General features: G+C 36.3%; 1 protein-coding gene across 3 annotated transcripts; it reads left to right on the top strand.

Annotated features, from left to right (window-relative positions):
* Positions 1 to 843: 843 nt before the first annotated feature.
* LOC111330761 (cytosolic 10-formyltetrahydrofolate dehydrogenase) lies at positions 844 to 20,910 on the top strand. Of its 3 annotated transcripts, none has more exons than XM_022935694.2 (29): positions 844 to 1,103; positions 3,181 to 3,357; positions 4,670 to 5,072; positions 6,426 to 6,591; positions 7,774 to 7,878; positions 8,159 to 8,215; positions 8,340 to 8,372; positions 9,055 to 9,192; positions 9,421 to 9,549; positions 10,353 to 10,441; positions 10,551 to 10,619; positions 10,888 to 10,960; positions 11,341 to 11,460; positions 11,717 to 11,779; positions 12,290 to 12,354; positions 12,946 to 13,096; positions 13,334 to 13,404; positions 14,594 to 14,699; positions 15,030 to 15,117; positions 15,306 to 15,399; positions 15,566 to 15,662; positions 15,837 to 15,885; positions 16,092 to 16,141; positions 16,260 to 16,333; positions 17,405 to 17,496; positions 17,923 to 18,028; positions 18,454 to 18,535; positions 18,655 to 18,772; positions 19,160 to 20,910. In XM_022935694.2, exons 3-29 carry the CDS (start codon positions 4,702 to 4,704, stop codon positions 19,213 to 19,215), a joined length of 2,712 nt encoding a protein of 903 aa, XP_022791429.2. In that variant the 5' UTR covers positions 844 to 1,103; positions 3,181 to 3,357; positions 4,670 to 4,701; the 3' UTR covers positions 19,216 to 20,910. The 3 variants fall into 3 exon arrangements, with proteins under 3 accessions (XP_022791429.2, XP_088618308.1, XP_022791428.2); XM_088762182.1 differs by having other exon boundaries at positions 4,664 to 5,072; XM_022935693.2 differs by lacking the exons at positions 844 to 1,103; positions 3,181 to 3,357 and having other exon boundaries at positions 4,517 to 5,072.
* The last annotated feature ends 404 nt before the right edge of the window (positions 20,911 to 21,314 follow it).

Here is a 21,314-nt window from a genome sequence, read left to right as displayed (position 1 = left end):
GATAAATAACCGGAAACCCCTGTGGCCCTGCACTATACCTTATTGGAAATGGCGGGTCTGCTCGTCTAAAGTATTTCATAGTAGCTTAGAGAATCGCATTCGATGCAACCGCCTCCCGTTTAGCTCAATTGGTTAGAGCGCTGGGTTGTCGCGCGGGAGGTCGAAGTCGATGGTTCGAGCCCCGGCCGGACCAACACTCAAGGTCTTAAAATAACTGAGGAGAATGCGCTACCTTTCTATAATATCGAGAAATGGATAGACATTCTAGTTTTCTCGGATAAGGACGAATAAACAGTAGGTTCCGTCTCCTGCATCTATCAATTAGTTAATTTGGTTAGGCAGGAGACGTTAAACGAGATTACTGTGATGTGGTCTGGCCTGTTTACTGGGAACTGGGGGGAGGGGCATCTTCAAATAAGTTTCCTTCGATTGTTGGTAAACTGCTGATGCAGTCCGGCCAAATTCCCCCGAAAAGTGTTGTGATGCGCATTTGATCATATCCACATGTTAATTTGCGCAACATAAATATCAAATTATTAATTATTGTTATTATTCGGAGGGAAATTTAAGGGCATTACGGCTACTTTGCTCGACCACAGTCACTACAACCGAAAAAGGGCGGTCTTCAGTGATATAATGTTTACAATGTAGCCATTGTTTTGCAGAGAAGATATCACTGCTTTTGACTTTCTAAAAACTGCCCCACTTTGAACCAATGCGCAAGAGCTTTTGTCTGGCCGAGTGATCGATGAAAGACTGGTGACGACTTTTTAGCTTCAGTTGACCTTCGAACGTTGATCGGTGCGTGATGGAAATTCCCTTCGTTTGATGTTCTAGGGGATTCGTTCTAGGGTAAACTTGCAGAACCAGAGCTGAGGTCGATCGCGTGCGTTTAAAGGAGTTTTACTGGGTTGAAGTCAGAATTGCTTAGTATGCAAAGCTTTAGCCGGAATTGGAGGTGTTCTTCTAGATTTCATCGTGGATTGCTTATCAGGAAATCATCAATTGAAACTAACAACTCTCGCTCGTTATCGATCGAGCGTTTATGGCGATTTGGAAATATTTTACGCCAGATATTTAACATTGATACAGGATAAGAAGAGGTATGTGAGTTTTCTTTTGCCCTTTTTAAACAAGCAGCACGAATAATTCCCCTCCTACAGTCTTGTCAAAGTAGTGAGATAAAATAATTGTGTATTTGCAAATCTCTGATCGTTAAGAAAAACATTAATATCCGCCGTCTATTCAGTTAGTAAACCATTTCAAATTATACTATAATTAAATGTGGATCTTTAAAAAAGCTCAGCAGAGCTTGCTAGATCTCCTGCCGTATCTTGTTTATAATGTAGTATGTATTATGTGATAATGAACTATTGAAATAAACATCAATGTGAGATCGAAGATCCAACCGCGGTCTTTTACTCGTCTTCTCGTGACGGGGGGGGGGGGGGGTTGGGGAGGGGGTAAGGGGGAAGGTGTATCTACCTTTTCTCAGTGTGAACAAGAATACATGTTGAAATTTTTAAGTCTGGTCATGATTTTTGGAGACCTCAGAATTAAAAATATTGGTGCCAAAAAGAAAAAAAAAAAAAAATCAAAAGAAATGTGTACATAGCTGGACATTGAAGAGATCATTTATTTTCCATTTGAATAGATAGTTAATTTCCATATCTTAAACTTTTAAAATAAAACTTAAAAAAAAAAAGTCTTTTGGGTACAGATTTTCTGGTAAATGATGAGTGAATGAAACATAATACAGTGTAACAAATAATGGAAAAGTCGACTAGTAAGATATACCGTAAATTGATCCTTTGTGTCACCTTCTGGTTATGCCTTGTTTGTTTAAGTTGCAACATTGGCTGATCATTTTAATTGAACCAGACAAAAGATGTCCAACTGACAAAACAAATCAAACTCATTTCTATTGGCCCTTGCTGATGAAGACAAGAGGGAGGGGCACAGGAGTGTAGCCAGGATTTTTCATTGGGGAGGTCACAGAGGCTACTCACCAGATTGTAATGTCGACCTCCCCGCCGTGCATGTTTCACTTAGTGTTACAGTTTTGGGATGAGCAGTGAGAGTATAGTGGGCAGGCCAAGATATTGTCATGGTGTTTTCGCCACCTGAATATTGTAGGTTGTTTGCTCAAAAGAAGGCCTACCAAGGGGGGGTCACGGGCACCCCAGGACCCCCCATGACTACGCTCTGGGGAAGTGGAATACTGACATACCAACCCTTTCCCAGTGAGATTTCAATATACTCTAACCCTTTACGCCCTTACTTCAGAATCTATACTTTTAATACTATTCTCTATACACTTTTTATGGTGCTGACAAGGAGAATGTGTTTCACAATCAAGAGCCCTTGTAGTTGGCAATCATTTCTTTCCTTCTCGTGACCTTAAATACCTTAAAAATCACATACGTCTAGTATATCTTTAGGCAAAGGCTGGAAATAAAAATTCAAAGTCTCTGCATGTTTTAACTCTTTAATTCCAAGGAGTGACTAGTATCTAATTTCCCTTTGCAATATCACCCCTGAATCACACATTATTACCTCTACATGTGGCCAAATGACAAAGTGCCCTCTCTAAAACGCTTCTTTTTGTGGGCCAAGTGGGAAAGTGCAGGCTGTAAATGGTATTTACTGCCCTGATATATATTTTATTAAATGAATTTGTATGGCCTTGTGTATTGATAATAATGGTAATCACATGACTTTTGTCAGGCATATAGCTTATTTGTGTCCCTTGTAGCACCATTTGCACCCTCACTCTGCTCGGGCACAAATTATGCTACTCAGGCCACAAATAAACTAATATGCCCTCCAAAAGTCATGTGATTTTCCAATGAAGGTTAAGAGGGTGAAGGAAATGATCACTAACTTAAGAAGCTCTAGATCACTTAAGATCAAACAAATTTTCTCTATCTGCATCTTGGGAAATGTACAGAGAACAGTATTGAGAATAATTATGCATTCTGATGTTTGGGTGTAAAGGATTAAAAGTGAGAAATACCTCTACTGTGTTGCAAGAACTTCATGAAACTTATGAAGTTGTGAGCATTTTAAAACCAGTTTCAGTGTCACATGTGCTCTTTAGCCTTCAGTTGAACAATATCTGTTCTTTTTGTAAATTGTGTTCCTGTAATTGCAATAAAAACTTGATTTCTTGATATCCAGTGATTTGCGATCCGTCACGCGAATACCTTGTGGTCCCCTACACCGAAGTGAGGCAGTACCTGGTGTTTCTTGGACAGTTGATGTCGTAAAGTTAACTCGGTTTTGAACCTCAGAGAGGTTTCCTCCTGAAATTCAGAGGACTGCTTTCTTGGTGCGCTCTAGGTTCTAAGATTTTGGGTAAGTAATTAAAAAGTTAAGAAACATATTAAATATTATTTAAGGGGCAGTTTGGCAACGAGTTGAAGTTCTCCCACCGAATACTCGTCACGGTCAACACGAGGCCTTCTGAACGGGTTTTTTGTGAGTCACGTATTTCTAAAGAGGAAAGGAAAACTAGAGAAATATGTTTTTTGTCTTGTCACGAGCGTGGGACTTAGAAAAACTTCTGAGTCCCCTTGTGAAATCGAACCTCAGACCTTCGAATTCCGCGCTCCAATGCTCTACCACCTAACGAGAGAGACATGATGAGCGAGGTCCATTACGAAGTTCGTATGTGACAAGCGTCCTGCATACCTCTAGAATCAGCAATGTCGATAGCGTCACGTTTTGTTAATAGATTGAGAAAGATAGTAAGTTTTGAGCCCGGTAAAGAAATAGAGAAAGATGTTTTTCTTCTCGTCACGGAATGGAATTTTTTCTTTGCCCGCGCTCGTGACACGACGAAGAACGTCTCTCTCTATTTCTTTACCGAGCTCAAAACTAACCATATTTCTTATTCTATCCACGAAAGAAAACTAGTTTTTTTCAAACTCTTACAGAAGTTGAAGTTAATATTAATTTTTAGAGAATAAATTTTGGACTTTCAAAGCAATTTATGAAGCTCTTGCAAAATTTAGATAAGGATTAACACACTCGCTCAAACTGATATTGGCTTAATTAATATAACGTGCGGTATTTACAGCTATGATATCATTCCACCAGTGTAACTTAAATTAATTTTCGTTCAATATTTTATTTTGGAAATTCAGAGGTTTCAAAGTAAAAGACACGTTGTTAGCCGATATTGTGCAGTATTGTGTCGATTTCCGCAAAGGAGGGAAGGTTTAGTTCACGTTTAACCAGTTTGGGGAAAGGTGGGGTCTTCTCTTTGAGTCTGTTTTCAATAATTTATTTCTGCGACTCGATCCTAGAAGCCTTTAATGCTGTATATTATTTTGCAACGAATCGACGATCAATCAAAGAAGGATGAAGAAGCGCGCATAGCCGATCGCAGCCATTGAACACACCCCCGTAAACGCCTCCTTGTAAACAAAACCAGTCTTTCCTGTTGGGCTTCGTAGCTGTTTGTGATTGGCGCGTAAATCGAGTCCAACTAGTTTAGACAACAAAATCACAGAGCCGTTTTCAGTTTTACTACGTGCTCCGGTTGGTTTTGTTGTCGTTACCACGCAGTGTTCCAACTGTACTCATTATCGAATCAAATAGTAATCAGATTTTGGTTAAGTTGAGCGAATTATGCTCAGTGCGTTTCGTTTTGTACAATTTGCAGCGAGAAGGACTATATACACATCGACAAACGCCATGGGATCATTGAAAGTTGCCGTCATCGGCCAGTCGCAGTTTGGTCTGGAAGTTTACAAAAACCTTCGATTAAAAGGCCACGAGATCGTCGGAGTATTTACAGTACCTGATGTTAAAGGAAAACCGGATGTCCTTGCGACAGGAGCTGAGCAAGACGGTGTGAAAGTCTTCAAATTTCCGAGATGGAGAACAAAAGGGGAACCGATTCCCGAAGTTGTAGAGGCGTACAAAGCTTGCGAAGCGGAAGTAAACGTGCTTCCATTTTGTTCGCAGTTTATTCCCATGAACGTTATTGATTTCCCTAAACATGGATCTATCATTTATCATCCTTCTTTGCTGCCGAGACACCGAGGAGCTTCGGCTATTAATTGGTGAGTACATCTTATGTAAGTTTTGTTTTGGTCACGCAAAGATCGTGAACGTGGTGTTGCCTTCCCTGCGGGTTGCCTTCGGAGTGTTATTTAAGCTTAATTTCCTCAACTAAGTAATGCCTTTCTTGACTTAAGGGGAAGGCATTCTGGCTAGAATTGGAAAATAAAGCGACGATGGCCATTCAGTTTTTAAATTAATCGATTTCTGTTTGATTTGAAATACTTACACAAAAACTAAATACTTTATTAACTAAGCTAAACAATGGCCAACAGATAGCAAATGAATTCGCGTCAAAACTTGGCATATAATAACGTAGCTTTTGTCAGTTTTACTCTACCGGTAGTTAGAGAACGAGTCAAACCGGAATTAAATTAAAGACAAAAGCCGCCCTCTCTACTGAACTCGAAGCCGGTAAAAGCGTTTTTGTTTACAGTGCAACAAGGCTTAGTTGTTCATTTCGCTTGCAACGAACCTTAGTTTTAACGGTGTCTTCGCTAACCATACAATTTCCAGCCCATTTTCTTTAGAAAAAAAATGTGAAACGGCGAGGAAACTCATTAGCTTTTACGTAAATGTAATGTGCACTTAGTCTTAAATGTTCAGTAGTATACGATGTTTTGTCTGTTATATGCGCGCGTTAGTCGCCATCTTGTTTAAATAACTTTCGATCATATCGGCAAAAAGTTTTTTCTTTTCACGTGTGTCACTGCATCTCATCATGGAAGAGACTCTTTTCGGATCGAAGATATTTTCTGTTGGAATTAGTTTAATCAAGATTAATTTTGCTGAGACTATTCAATTGTTTTAATGTTGAACATGAAAATTTCAAATCTTCCTTGTTACTAATTGTTTCTGAGTATTTTTTGATACCCACCTTCTCTTTTTCTTGAAAATAAACCACAAGATAAGTGTGCACTTTCAGAAAGTGTGCAAACACTTCCCTCTGCAGGCAGTTCTGAATTACCTGTTTGTTGAAGGAAAGGTATGCTCCCTGCATTTGCAGAAACCACATAATTTACATTATTTTTTTATGGCTGCTTTTAAAAGTTTGCATGAAATTATGGAAGTGTCTGTGTTCTGGGATTCCAAAGAGAAATGTAATCATTTGGAAGTTTAAAAATTCAACAACAAATGTCAGCATTTTGAATTGTGCTGAAGCCTTTGACCTCAAAGACTGACCAGGATCCAATTTCTCCCAACAAGATCACCCCCAAATCACACATTAGGATCAAGAGAATTAAATGAAATGATCCATAACTTAAAAAATGAATATTTCTCCTTTGATATGCTGCTCAAATCTGTTTTGCTTCATGTGCTTGTTTTTCTTTTTCTTTCTTTTTTTTTTTGATTAGGACTTTAATGGAAGGAGATGAACAGGGAGGCTTCAGTGTGTTTTGGGCTGATGATGGTCTGGACACAGGACCTATCCTTCTTCAGAAGAGTATAGATATTGATCCTAATGAGACAGTTGACTCTTTGTACAACCGTTTCTTGTATCCTGAGGGCATCAAGAGCATGGTGTGTTGCTTTAATAATAATAATAATAATAATAATAATAATAATAATAATAATAATAATAATAATAACAATAGCCAAAATAAGTAATAGGTTTTTAAAGATTTTATAACAACTATTTTAGATTTGGATATCCGAAATACCTACTTTTTTTTTATTTCTCGAGGGTTTTTTTTTTCAGTACATAGATTTTGATTTTAGTATATAGTTAACGGGCTACACTCATGCGCCCTGTCACACTATTCTTACTGTATGTAGCATACAAAAGTTTTAAACTGCTGCATAATAATATTAATAATAATAATAATAATAACCAAATATTTAAATGGGATAAACCTATCAGTATAAAAATTCAAGTGGAAAATATAGCAGTAAAAAGTGGTACTATAAAAAACTACAAATAAAAATGTTTGTTGACTTTTTTCCTAAATAAGACTCTGGAGTTCTGTTTCTGGAACTCTAATGGTAAATTATTGTAAATAAGAGCACCTAAAGAAGAAAAACTTTGTTGACTAAACTCCAGTTTCATTTTCAGAAGTTCATCTGATAACAATCTGTTCCTCGTGTCAAGATTGTGATATGTCCTTGTAAAATTAATAGTTTGTAAAACTTAAACTGAGGTATAAATTCTGCATCTAGGGAGGCAATATAAGAAAAGATCACAGAACAAGTTTGCCTTTTTTAAATTAAGATGCCCAGATTCAAATTGGGTTGGAATTGGAGAAAAATGATCATAACTTAGTTTGAGATGACTTGTTTTGGAAATAACATGTTACAGCTTATCCCAGAGACCTATTACATTAACTTGTCACATAGTTTGTCATAATTGTTGTCTTTAAAATTAATAAACTCTCAAGTTATCAGTTTGATAACAAAGATGGAAAAAACCCAAGAGATGCAAAGAAATTCGAGTTTCCAGATGGGAAACTCGATTGTTCTCTTCTATTAAAAATTGTTTCCAGATGGGAAACTCGATTTTTCTCTTCTATTAAAAACTGTTTATTTCATCTTTAGATGCAAATTTGCAGAAAAATTAATAAAGAATTTAGAAATCATTTTTGTGAGTCTGGGAACTAAACAGTAGTCAATCTCTACTTTAAAATTAGTTAATTCTCTTGAAGTTTTAATCTCTTGGTTTGCAGACTGTGATTAAATGAAAAATTTAACTGGGTCTTTTAATGGCAGGTGGAAGCTGTTGGTTTGATTAGTGATGGAAAGGCTCCAAAAATTCCTCAACCAGAAGAAGGAGCAACTTATGACAAAATCTGGAAAAAGAAAGAAGTGGCCAAGGTTTGTATCATTTAGCTGTTGCTACTTGTCAGCGGAAGTCTATTATAGACAATAATTGCGATCATAAATACTGTGATTTATATAATAGCCCTCATCCATCGCAGCTGCTTTCACATTTCTCTTGTTAGCAAGTCAGCAACATATCAAGAATTTTTTTTAACTTAAAAAAATTACAGATGTTGTATATGTATTGATTCACTTGTTAAAAAAGTAATAGTAAAAACAAATGGTATCAGTTTTGTAAATCGAAGAAGGATGTTGTATTTTTCTCCTAACACAGATCAACTTTACCCAGCCTGCTAAAGTGTTACACAACTTCATTCGTGGAAATGATAAAGTGAGTGATCATTTCTTCATCAATGCATGCATGTGATGGGGATTCTTTTTTTCCGTCCAAGAAGATGTTGGTCAAAATTAATTTTTACTTGGTAAGTAACCAAACTATTTGTCTGATCTTACAGCTTCCAGGAGCTTGGGCCATGATTGATGGTCAGGTGAGTGTCTGAAAATTAATGATATTATAATAATAATAACAGTAACGATAACAATAAGATTTATTATTTGTATTGTGCCTTTTCTATAAAATATTCATTATATTATGTTGACAGTGTATTGTAAACAACTGAAGAAATTCGTCAGGCTGAAATTACAGTATAATTGACGTTGTATGCTTGAATCTGGGTATCACCATCAACTACTTAAATTCAACTGTAGTGGAAATATCTGCACAGTGCTTTTAAAAGTTTGAAAGGTAGTACATGTATCTTGAAGTATCAAAAATTCGTATTGGATCCTGGAAAATAGCTAATTTAATTACATAAGATGTAGGTACATTCAATTTAACCCTTTTCATTACACCCTTGCACTAGTATGCAACTTTTCAGGGGTGATATTGTTTGGAGAAATGAGATGCCTATAACTCGTACAGGTCTCGACACTAACTTTTCAACTTACTAGCCAAGTGGCTGGTGACATCTTAGATGCTACGACAATGTTAGTTCGTTTACCAGTCAAACTGGCTAGTGGAAACTGAAATCCACTAGCCAAAACTGAATTTTTCTACCAGTCTATGGCTAGTGGGCTACCGTTAAGTGTCGAGCCCTGCTCTTAGGGGTTAAAAGGTCAATACATGTAGTTACGTTTGGTGTAACAGATTGTTTCTTCCTGTTCACGCAGCAAGTAACATTTTATGGGTCATCACTGACACCGGGTGGTGAGCCCCCAGATGGTTCTGCAGTCACAATTGAAGGCCTCGAAACACCTGCTATAGTGCACAGTGGTGGTATGACGTTGACAGGAACTGATGGCAAGATGGTGAGTGAAGACTGGGCTCTGTCACATGTTTCATAATGCTGACTGCAGTTAATGGTTTGAACCCTGGATCAACGATCTTGAGTGTCAATTTATCCAAAATCTTCAAAAAGCCAAGCCAATTATGGTGGAAGCTAAGAAACAAGAGACACATTTGTTTTCATTATTTTCTAAATCCAGTTTAGAACAACGGGTTAGAACTGATAATGATCAATTTTATTTTGTTCTTAGTTAACAGTGAAGACCCTTCAGCTTGAGGATGGGCGTATGATTCAGGCATCTAAATTTGGTCAAGTGGAAGAAGCAGCCGAAGCTATTGAGCTCACAGAAGAGGAAAGAGCCATGGAAGAAAAACTGAGGGTAATGTCATTATAACTTTACTTTGATTTAATAATCAATTCTCCTGGTTTCTATCTGTGATAAAAAAAAAAAGCTTACTCTTATAATGAGAGTAAGTCAATAATTGTCATTAACTAATAGACAAGAACATGTAACTTCTCCCTGCAACATCCATCATTATCCAGCAAACAGGTAATGAGAATACTCAAACTTTTCAGGTAGAAGTTATCTTGATCTAACACCAAATTCTCGTAACTGATTGACAAGGAAATGTGCAGCAGCCAGAGGGGAGAATTAACAATCAGATCTTGGGATAAAGTAACTCCTTTAGGCAGTTTTTGTAGATTAATTACAACAATTGAAAAGTAAAAGTAAAGTCTGTTTACCAGCCTAGTGGCCCATTAGGCCGGTGCTTAACTCCGGTTTCTGTAGCATGAAGCGACTAGGAGTATTTCTACTCCCCCCTGGATAGGATGCCAGTCCATCGCAGGGTTACCCCCAGCATGAAATTGCTGGTATCCATTTATTCACCTGGGTGAAGAGAGGCACTGTGAGAGTAAAGTGTCTTGCCTAAAAACACAACACAATGTCCCGGCCGGGGCTCGAACCTGAACCACTCAATCTGAAGTCGAGTGCACTAACCATGAGGCAACCGCGCCTCCACAATTACAACAATTACTAATCTTTTTTGTTTGGAAAAAATTCATCTAAGGAAACTGCATCGCAAAAGTGAATGGGAGATTGTGAAGGGACCAGTATATTGTAACCAGCGGAAAGTGGGTAAACTGACTTTGCCTTTTGTTGTCACTATTGTTGTTTTAAAGGAAATTTGGACAGGGATTCTGTCAAATTCTGATATTGTTGAAGACACTGACTTCTTCAAGGCTGGGGCTGGTTCAATGGATGTTACACGGTAAAGCATACTCTGTATGCAAGTCAATTTAATCTCAAAAGTGTTTATTTCATTCTTTGTTGCCACGTACTTTATATACATAACTAGTCTTTTGCCATGTTTCTCTCAGGCTTGTTGAAGAGGTGAAAGAAAAGTGTGCAATAGTCCTAGAAGCAGAGGAAATTTACATGAATACAAGGTATGGATGTAGTGGTTAATGTTTTTAAAAGTGTATTTAACTGATGCACTTCTCTATGTAGTAATACTTAGTAATCATTAAATAAATTTTTTTTATCCTTTACAGTTGTTCTTCCCTGTTCCCTGTTATTGTGTTTTGAAAGATTCCTTTATTAGCTCTGGCCACTTGCTCAGTTGTTAAATGGTCCTCTTCAGTTTGGGGCAGAATTTATATTATTTGACAGAAGAAATGTTCTACCATCGATAAAAGTGAGCATTTTGAATTTCAGATATGGAGATTTTGTTCGATTGTCTGTCCTGAGGTATCGTGGTGGAGGGCAAGAGGAGTTTAGCTGTAGTACTGTAAGCACATAAACCCTTTAAGTGACCAAGACAGAATTTCTCCTTACAATATCAATACATTATCAAGCAGACAAGTGATGAGAATAAAGAAAAATATCAACAAAGGGATGATTAGTTGATCAGATACTAAATTCTCCAAAGTAACATCACAAAAATTGTATGACAAACAGTAGGAAGAATTACAAAATGAGATCTAGCGGGTGAAAGGCCTAAAAAGGAGTTGGTTGATCAATATTTGTAAAATGTTAACCTGATGTGACGATGTTACTTAGGGTTAAATTTATCATGATCAAATATTAACATTTGATCAGGAGCATGTTTTTTTGTTAGCTTCTATCTTCATCAGGATGATGTGTTGGTTTTGATCTTTTCATTATTAGGTTGATATGGATGTGAACCACATGACTATTCACATGCCTTATCAGCTGTTTATTAATGGAGAGTTTGTAGACTCTTCCAATGGTCGCACGTTTGACACCATCAACCCAACTGATGGTTCAGTAAGTATTTAACATGTCCAACACGATGCCAGCATACTTTCAAACCATGATTTTTCGTAAAACTCTCTCCTGCCTTCTGATTGTAGAACTTGATTATCAGTCTGGAGTGAAATGTTTCTCAGACAAATTCTATATAGCTACTCATCATACTCAATTAATACCAAACGTTTCTTTAAAATGATAGATAATTGATGAAAGATTCTATGCCTCAGTTTAATTGATTGCTACGTGTGCCTTTTTTTTTTTTGTATTCAAGGTTCTTGCCAAAGTCTCCCTTGCCAGTGTAGATGATGTGGATAAGGCTGTTGCAGCGGCAAAGGTTGATTTAAGTTTTCTTAAATAATTTGAAGTTCAACTTCTGCCACACACCAATTTTCATTTTTTTTCTTGGGTGATGGAGAAAGTCAGATTTAGAGAATCTTCTGGCCACCATATTTAAGTCTCTGGCTATATTTTGATGGCTTGAGCTTTTTTATCATTCAGATGTGGAAAATGTTCTCCCATTATTTTCCACTTTTCACCTGCTATGAAAAGTCTTCACATTGTGGGTTGTCTCAGTAAAAATTGATCATCAGAGATAGGCAGTGTTGATCTTAGTATGCTGTAAAAGTTTAATTTTTATGGTGATTTATTCACTACCAAGTGCAACCTTCAACTGAATGGAAATTATTTTTATTATCATTCTTTACGTCTACTCTAAAATAATTATATGAAATTTTTGGCTTAAGGGTAGCATATATTTATGCACATAGGTTTCATTTGTTGAAACTAAGGAAATTGGTTTCATTGGTACATTTACTTGTTTTATAACTAGTTCCTTTCTCCCTAGGAAGCATTTTACAATGGGCCATGGGGAACGATGAATGCTAGAGATCGTGGTCACTTGATTTATAAGTAAGTGAGCAATTTTTTATCATAATTTTTGCAAATTAAATTTTTTGCAAGCTTCAATGATTAGGTGGATTGATATGATCAGTAAATAAACTGAAAGGTAAATACAGAAATCAAAGCAGTAATGAAAAACAATTCAAACCAAATGCAATACTTGTTAAATTCAGAAATCTTACTGAAAGTGGAGTACAGATTGAAGCATTCTCCTGATTAGGCCATAGAAATGGACTTGATAATTTATAGTTCAGGCTGCAAATCATTCCATCATCTGTACTTTTGAAACACTCTTCTTCATCATGTTGTGACTTTGCTTTGTACTTTGACTACTTGTATTTACCCTTAGACCCCAAAGTGTGATTAGCATGTAATTTCTCCTTCCAATATCCCCCCTGAATCCCACTCACAGGTCAGGAGAATAAAGGAAATGATCACCAACTAAAGAAGCTCTTGATTGTTACACAAATTCTCCTTGTTAGTACCTTGGATATGTATAGAGAGCAGTATGGAGAATATGCATATTGATGTTAGGAGTGTAAAGAGTTAAAGAATGACTTCGTAATTTTCTTGCGGTTGTTTTGCGATTGTGTTGTGAAGGTTGGCTGACCTGATGGAAGAACACCAGGAAGAACTTGCCACCATTGAATCTCTTGACTCTGGTGCTGTTTACACACTGGCCCTCAAGACACATATTGGAATGTCTATTGCTACTTTGCGTTACTTTGCTGGATGGGCTGATAAGATCCAGGTAAATACACAATCCTTGCAGTTTCCCCCGATTTGTCTATGAAAAATCAATATGTTTGAATGAAAAGATTGGGAGTTGAGATTTACTGAAAAAAGAAAATTAATGTTATGTGATGCATCAAGGCTTCAATTTCTCTCGATTAGACTTATTTTCAAAAGATTTTGTGTTTTGTTGATGTGTTGTGACATATATTAGTATAATAAAATTATTATTGTAATGATTTAAATCTCTATCTAGGGGCTCACAATTCCAATCAACAATGCAAAACCAAACAGGAACTTGTGCTACTCAAAACGAGTACCAATTGGGTAAGTAGTGTACATGTATGGTGCTACTCTTTGCAGATACATCTTTACAGATACATCGCTACAGATACATCTTTACAGATACATCTTTACAGGTACATCTCTACAGATATATCTTTACAGACACATCTTCACAGATACATCCTTACACTCAGATACATTCCATTGAGTAGATATATTAACATACCTCAACACATTCTAAGGTTCTTGATAAAGATTTTTCCTCAACCATTTTAAGTAACTAATTAAAATGATGTTAAGGCTTGCAAGCATGTTAATATTTTACCATTAAAACAAATTCCTTCTTGCAACTAACATAAAAAAAACAAAAACAAAACAAATACAACAACAAGAGAAGTTGACTGTTTTTTTTCTTTTTTTTGTTTTTTTGACTACCACACTTAAATCGAGTTTTGTAGTGGCTCTGTTTTATTTCATCAACTAAGGTAGAAAACATGATGGAAAGAACAAATATCCTGGTGTGAGTGATAATTGTGGGATTTGATTTGTTTATGGCGATGTATTTTGCCAAATACTGGGGCTAAAACCCGGCCTAAATAAAATCCCAAGTTATGACACCTTCTTGCTTTTTCAAGGTTGTAATTGCAGGCTGACATTTAAGAGCAAGACAAACGTCATGTTTACAGCGTATTGTGGTTGCACTTCCTTCACCACTCTTGGCAGCTCTGCCTTGATAAAAAGGAAGTATGGTAACTTGAGTATAATTAAGGTACAGTGAAGCTTGCTTCTCAATTGGGAAAAAACTCAAAATTTATTTCCTTCTTGTTCCAGGTGCAATTGTAAGAAATTCTTTTTTTAGAAAGAATATAATTTGAAAGTATCTCAGAGAACAATAGTTTATAGACAGGAACTCAAAAGTAATTGTGGGCTTATTTTTTACACTTTCATTGATAAGTGGTTGTCCTTCCTTCACCACTCACGGCAATATAGACGTGATAAAAAGGAAGCACTACTAATGACAGCAACTTGGCAGTTTTGAAAGTATTGAACACTACTCCCCCACCACTAGCTTCATACAACACATCTGTTTTAGAAAAAATATTAGAAATTAGAGGGGAGCTAATTAAAAGTGCTGTGCCACTTATTATTCAGAATATTCTAGCTGATGACAGAAAGAGTTTTAGAATTTTAAAGGCTTACACAACTGTTTACAATGGTGTACCTTTTACAGTGTCTGCGGTTTGATTGTGCCTTGGAACTATCCACTGATGATGTTAGCTTGGAAGATCTCTCCACTTTTGGCTGCTGGCAACACTGTTGTACTCAAACCAGCACAGGTGGGTCTAAAGATGCAGGTTTTCTTTAAATTCTGAAGAAGGCAGGTGTTTCTCTTATGTGATCAGAGCAGCCAACAAATTTTACACATTGCTGATGGGTATACATGTATACCACACCGCAATGATGTATTGCGGCGATGAATTAAAATTAATGGTAGTAGGAGAAGTAAAAGATAAGGCAGAAGAAGAAAAAGGTAGAGCAATTAGTACAAACACTCAATAATGTGTTATAGACAAAGTAAAAGAAGTAGAATGTACCAGTAACAGCAGCAGTGGGTTTCAAAGCATCCACAATTTTCTGCTAGAATTGAATTGTTCTTCGTATTGCAGGTGACACCAATGACAGCTCTGAAGTTTGCAGAGCTTTCTGCTAAAGCTGGATTTCCCAAGGGTGTCATCAACATCTTACCTGGATCAGGTACACTTTTGAAGCAAGCAACTAGATTGAGTTTAATTGTTTATGTGGATTAAAGAGATGAATAAGATACTGGGGTGGATTACTTTAAATTGCTTTGTGAAGTTGCTAGTGGCTTATTCTGTTGTTGTTTGGACAGTATTATCATAATAATATTATACACCTTTACTAAATGTTTATTGTTTGTACAGGTTCTGTTGTAGGAAATGGCATCTGTGTTCATCCTGCTATCAGAAAAGTTGGTTTTACTGGATCAACTGAGACTGGACGGTCTATAATGTCAAGGTACCAATTTCTGTGTAAAATTACTCCAACCTGTAACAGTAAATACATTCAGTAAATATTTAAATAATATATGGTGTTATTTTCAACTTACCTGTTTATTTGAGCTTGATAGTTGATGGAAAAAACACCTGGAACTGTATTTTAATTTTTTTTTAAATTCTCCTAGCTGTGCTGTCAATGTCAAGAAATGTTCATTGGAGTTAGGTGGAAAATCACCTCTTGTCATATTTTCTGACTGTGACATGGATAGAGCTGTGCGACAGGTGAGACTATTGTTAGTTCTGTACAGGCACTTTTAGTCTACAGCCACAACAGGTGGAAAAAAATTAATAATCTCAAAGCTACATGAAAAGCATTTATAAAGCAATAGAAGGTGAAACTAAATTTTGTGTTTTTGTTTTGTTTTGTTTATCTGTTTGTTTTGTCCTTCTAACCAGGGAATGATGGCTTGTATGTTTAACAAAGGAGAGAACTGCATTGCTGCTGGTGCGTGAAATGTTCAGAAATGAATTTGTGAAAATATACTTTATACTCCTAACAAAATTGCTTATCAAAGCTTCATTTTGCATTCTGTGGTTTGAAAAACTCTCTGAGTTTGAAAGCCAACAACACAAACTGAATGCATCAGATTTCTCTCTATAGTAAGAAATGTGTATAAAGCTGAATACGGTTTTTTTTTTCATTATTTTCAGGACGGCTTTTTGTTGAAGCATCCATTCATGATGAATTTGTGCGGCGAGTGGTAAGTCATGCAGAAGTTATCCCTCACTCTAAATTTACTTTTAATTAATATATGACAAGAAGCTTGCAATGACATAGGAGCAGGCATATGTTGAAAGCCATATTTGGTTTTACAATAGGTGGAAGAAATAAAAAAGATGAAAATTGGGGATCCGCTTGATCGTTCAACAGACCATGGTCCTCAGAATCACAAGTAAGACTTGAAAGAAAGTTTAATTAATAAATGAAATTTAATTACATGTAGTATTAAATGAAATGCAACTTGTCTTGTGGTTGTTCAACACACAAAATATCAATGATTACTGCCAGAAATTTTTTATGGGCACCCTGTAGATTGAGGTCAAATTTTTGCTGTTTAGAACAGTTAGCAGTGATAGTGTTGACTGTATGACTGTGTAAATAATGACTCCTTGTCCTAAAATATTAGATGGTTTATGTTATTCAGGTACTTGTCTTGCCCCGCCACAATTAGCTTTCGTTATTTGCAGGGCAAACTATCCCAATGTTATTTTATGTAAAAATTCAAAGAATAAATTGTTGTTCTTTGTAAAAAATTGTTGTCCATCCTTGGATGGGTGTTCAAGCAAAGACCATTGGATTTGGGTGTCACACTTACAAATTAACAAATGGTAAACACCACAGCGTACACTATTGAGTTATGGATGCACGCGGGAGGTTGCTAAGCACGAAAGAAGCGTAAGAGTCGCTCGAGGCGATAGCCGAGAGCGACTCTAGCTTCTTGAGTGCTTAGCAAACCTCCCAAGTGCATCCATAACTCAATAGTGTACGCTGTGGTGTTTACCATTTGTTTTATAACATAACATTGATACATTGTAGCTAAAGAGTTCCCGTTTATTTAACAAATCTTACGCGACCAGAAAAAACAAGCGCGCGCGGAAAAATAGTCTTTGCATTTGCTCACGTCAGCAGCGTACACCCATGGGCAAATGGGGAACGCTAAATTGACCAATCAGAGCGCGTGCTTTACTTTGGTTATGTTATAATTCAAGATGGTGGCTGGCCAACTCCGATTTCGCGGTGTTAAATTTTTGCACAGAGCCCCTTTGTGCGAAAATAGCGAAAATTAAACACTGCTAATAATTAACCACTTTACATTTAATTTAGTATGTTGCTGACGGCAATAAGCATGGAGTGTGGACAGTTGGGTCATCAAGAGTATGTGAGACCAGTGAGACCTCCTAATTTAGTGTCAATGGCCATAAGAAAACACTTAACATGTTGTTTTTGCTAATTTTGTATTTAGAGCTCATTTAGACTCCCTTCTTGACTATTGCAAGAAAGGAGTGGAGGAAGGAGCCACACTAGTCTATGGTGGAAAACAGCTTGACAGGCCTGGTTAGTTCTAAAGTTCCATTAACTGCTCACTGAAATGATCTTGTTTTGGATGTTGTTAAAGAACACTTTTTTGAGCACTGCATGGTAGTAGAATAAATAAACACTAACCCAGTATGTAAATATGCGGAGCTATTTGTCTGTGAGTAGCAATATTTGATGTATTATGATTACAAATATCACAACAGAAAATGGATATAGAAAGGTAAGGATTAATAATTATTTAGTTAATGCATAATGTGGTGTTGTACCAAATGGAATCATAATGAATGGTCTTTTGGTTGGTTGGTGCTTTCCATTTGGTAGCTGCTTGGTGATTATTCATGTGTGCATGTGTATGTGCAATCTCTATGTAGTGGAAAATGGTACAGTCATTAATACTGAAGAAAAGGGAGAATTTTTTATTCATTTTTATGTTAATTTTTGTAGGGTACTTTTTTGAACCCACTGTGTTCACTGATGTGAAAGACAACACATTTTTGTCACAAGAAGAATCATTTGGCCCTATTATGATTATCTCTAAATTTGAAGATGGGTAAGTATTTTACAAAAAAGATTTTAATAAGTAAAATTTAAGGACTGTCGTGAAAGGTAAAAGAAGTCTGTACAGGAACTTGAATCAAATGGTGAACCCAGGTTATCCCAGTTTCCTTAGCAGGACATGACTAAGAGTATCACCATCACCCTCCCCCCAAGGTTACCTCCCGGCATTAATTTTCTTCAGGCTTCTCTGAAAATTAACCTTGTTTTGAGAAAGAGGCTACACTCAGGTAATTCAGAAATGGACCTTTTGGTATGAGAAAATAAGTGCCACCCAGGGCAGGGCATAACAAAGGGTTTATGGTGTGCCGAGGCCAGCATAGATGCAGTAAAGAAAATCTGATGGTAAATGTGATAAAGAAGGACTTGACAAATTCTGCAACTCTGCCAGTTTTGTTCACAAGTTGTGTTTATTTTCAGTGATGTTGAAGGTGTGTTGAAGAGTGCCAATGCTACAGAGTATGGGCTAGCCTCTGGGGTGTTCACAAAGGATTTGAGCAAGGTCTGTTGCTGCATAATATCAAATGATTAAAGCTTGATATGTGTAAGCCTAAAAAAAGATTATTGAAGGCTCCATAAGTGTAGAATGAAGCCTGATATTGTTTAATTTTAATCTTAAAGGCTCTTCGTGTGGCTGATGGATTGGATGCAGGGACGTGTTTTGTTAACACTTACAACAAGACAGATGTAGCTGCCCCATTTGGTGGGTTCAAGCAGTCTGGCTATGGGAAAGACTTGGGTAAGGCTTATTCTAAACCCTTTTTGTTAAGAACTAAATCAAATAAAAATCTAAGGGAAGTGATGCCAGGGACACATTGATCATTGAGATAACATTGTTATGAGTTCAGTGCAAGAGGGGCAACACTTACTACTAATTATTATTATTTTCTTATAAAGTGAATTTCCAACAAGTTTTGTGAAATCTTACTTACTGGCTCCCTATTATTGTGTTTATTACCATGATGATGGATTAGGACTTTTTTGGGGGATGCAATGCAAATTACTGAAAAAAGAATGAGAAGATATTAAGTACATTGGTTAATGATGGTATTTTTTCCTCTGGCTCCTGTTGCATCTGTATAGTCAAGTGAATTAATTGAATGTACTTTATTCTTCTCTATTGCAGGGGAAGAAGCTCTCAATGAATACCTGAAGACTAAAGTTGTCACTGTAGAATACTGAATGTCTAAATTATTTGATTTGTTATGGAATGCAGAAACAGATGCGCTATTTTCATGATAATATAATTTTTTATTGGTACTTCATTAGGTTATTGTGAGCCCTTGGAATGGCTGAAACCTAAATCTTTTTTGCTAACTCTGGCTTTTAATGACAGTAGTAATGACATTCAGTGGAGTCTCATTTTCTTTGGTCTCCTGCAGGTCCACCAGAGAAAAATAAAAATACACATCCTTCATAAATAAAGCAGTGTTACACATCGCTAATCAATGAGCACAAATTTTTAAGATATCTTGTGTATAAAGTAACATAGTGACGTAAATTCACCATTAGTGAACTGAAGGTTTGATAGTCCAGGGCTTTAAGGTTATGGGACTCCATGGTTGCTTAATTATAAGAAAATCTTGAGATTAAGAACTCACTACTGAATGATTCCCATGCAAGAATTAATTTCTCATTCCTTGATATATCAGCAGTAGTGGATGTTTTAAAAGGTCTCTTTCATTGTATCAACCGCATCAGTAATTTTTTTCCTTCTGGAAATGTCAACTAAACAATAAAAGGCATGCTAGTTATGAAAATATAACTCAGTAACTTCTAGAACAGGAGTATAAAAAATATGTAAAAGTTACTAACTGTAACAGATTGCTACTACATTCTCCTGTCAACAAAACATTATATATAGGACCCGCCCTTAAAAGAAGAGTTGTGTTGTAAGAAGATTTAAGTGGAAGGTTTAACAAAAAATACAATTGTAAGTTGTTAACCACTTTAACTTCCAAGGGTGAACAAGACAGAATTTCTCCCTACGGTAGACAGACAACAGAAAAGTGATGAGAATATAGAAACAATATCAGGGGATTGTTAGTAGATCCAATACCAAATTCTTCCAAGTAACATCTCAAGAATTGTATGATAAACAATAAGGAGAATTACTAATTAGATCTTGGAAGTGAAAGGGTTACATTAAGTTGTAGCAATTACAACAGAGATACAAAGACATTATTTGCCATTGATTTTGAACTTTCAGTACATCGATCAGCAAATTCTGTCTACCGGCATCATAAGGAATGTAAAATTATAAGTGGGAGAGATTTGTAATTGTTCCAGGTTGCAAACTTATTCAGATCATAGGGATTTCCTAATTGTTTTAATTGATAGAGATGGTAGCTTTGAGTTGTATGTAGATATTTTGAGTGAGTCTAAATGGGAAGATTACAAATTTTCTTTTGGTTTACTTGCAGTGTGCTGCCTGAGCACAAGCAATAAATGTTGGCTGTGTTTCATTTTGGTGATTTGTACTTCTTACAAAAATCAAGATGTGCTGAAGTCTTGTGCTGTACTTTAACTGTTTTTGTCTAGTCTGGCTTCAGCAGTCATTATTCACGTAGCCAATTTGCAGTAAGATAAAGCCTAAATCTTCTAATCAATTGCTAAAAATTTCTGCAATATTTTAAATTATCCTTCAACTGTGAAGAATATGCCATATTGCATTACTTTGTAGACAGAAGTCACAGCTGTCTTTGTTGCCTAGCAACAGTAGAACATTATGTGCACTTGTTATAGTGAGCAAAAAAGATATTAATATGATGTTAATTATTGCCTGCATTAGGTTTTAGAAAGACAACTATTGCATGTACTCTGTTTTTGAGCTGCTGAATGAATGGTGCTAAATAAAATCTTCAGGTTGTTAGTGAGTACTTTTTTATGTTTTTGGAAAACATTTCTATATACCTTGAAATGGCTGAAAGGCAAAATATAAATTCAGTATTCTTCAGAAGCACTAAGCTGGTGTTTCCACCTGCCATGTGTTGTGGAAGAGCTGCCTTTTTTTAGTAAGATAAAACAGCAAATTATTTGTCATGATTTGGGCACTTACTTGATCCCTGCCACCTACTGTTTTTTTTTTATTTTAATGGCTGGCTACTTAACAGTATCTGGAAGGTTAGAGGGAAGACAGCTGAGGTTGGAATTATAAATATACAGACCACCGATAGCTCAAGCTTGTTCAACGAGCCTCCATAAATAAACAAATGTGTTTACATTGTGCAATGGGTGAAAAATCAGGATTTGTATGGGATTACATTTTGAGCTCTTAACCT

Source organism: Stylophora pistillata, chromosome 5 (genome assembly GCF_964205215.1).
Source record: "Stylophora pistillata chromosome 5, jaStyPist1.2, whole genome shotgun sequence".
Lineage (NCBI taxonomy): Eukaryota > Metazoa > Cnidaria > Anthozoa > Scleractinia > Pocilloporidae > Stylophora > Stylophora pistillata.
This window is presented reverse-complemented; position numbering and strand designations above follow the sequence as displayed.

Coding starts and splice junctions, on each gene's coding strand:
- LOC111330761 (XM_022935693.2), top strand. CDS start 4,636: ATGCTCAGTGCGTTTCGTTTTGTACAATTTGCAGCGAGAAGGACTATA. Junction 6,592..7,773: donor CTGAGGGCATCAAGAGCATG/GTGTGTTGCTTT, acceptor TTTTAATGGCAG/GTGGAAGCTGTTGGTTTGAT. Junction 10,961..11,340: donor AGGAGTTTAGCTGTAGTACT/GTAAGCACATAA, acceptor TTTCATTATTAG/GTTGATATGGATGTGAACCA.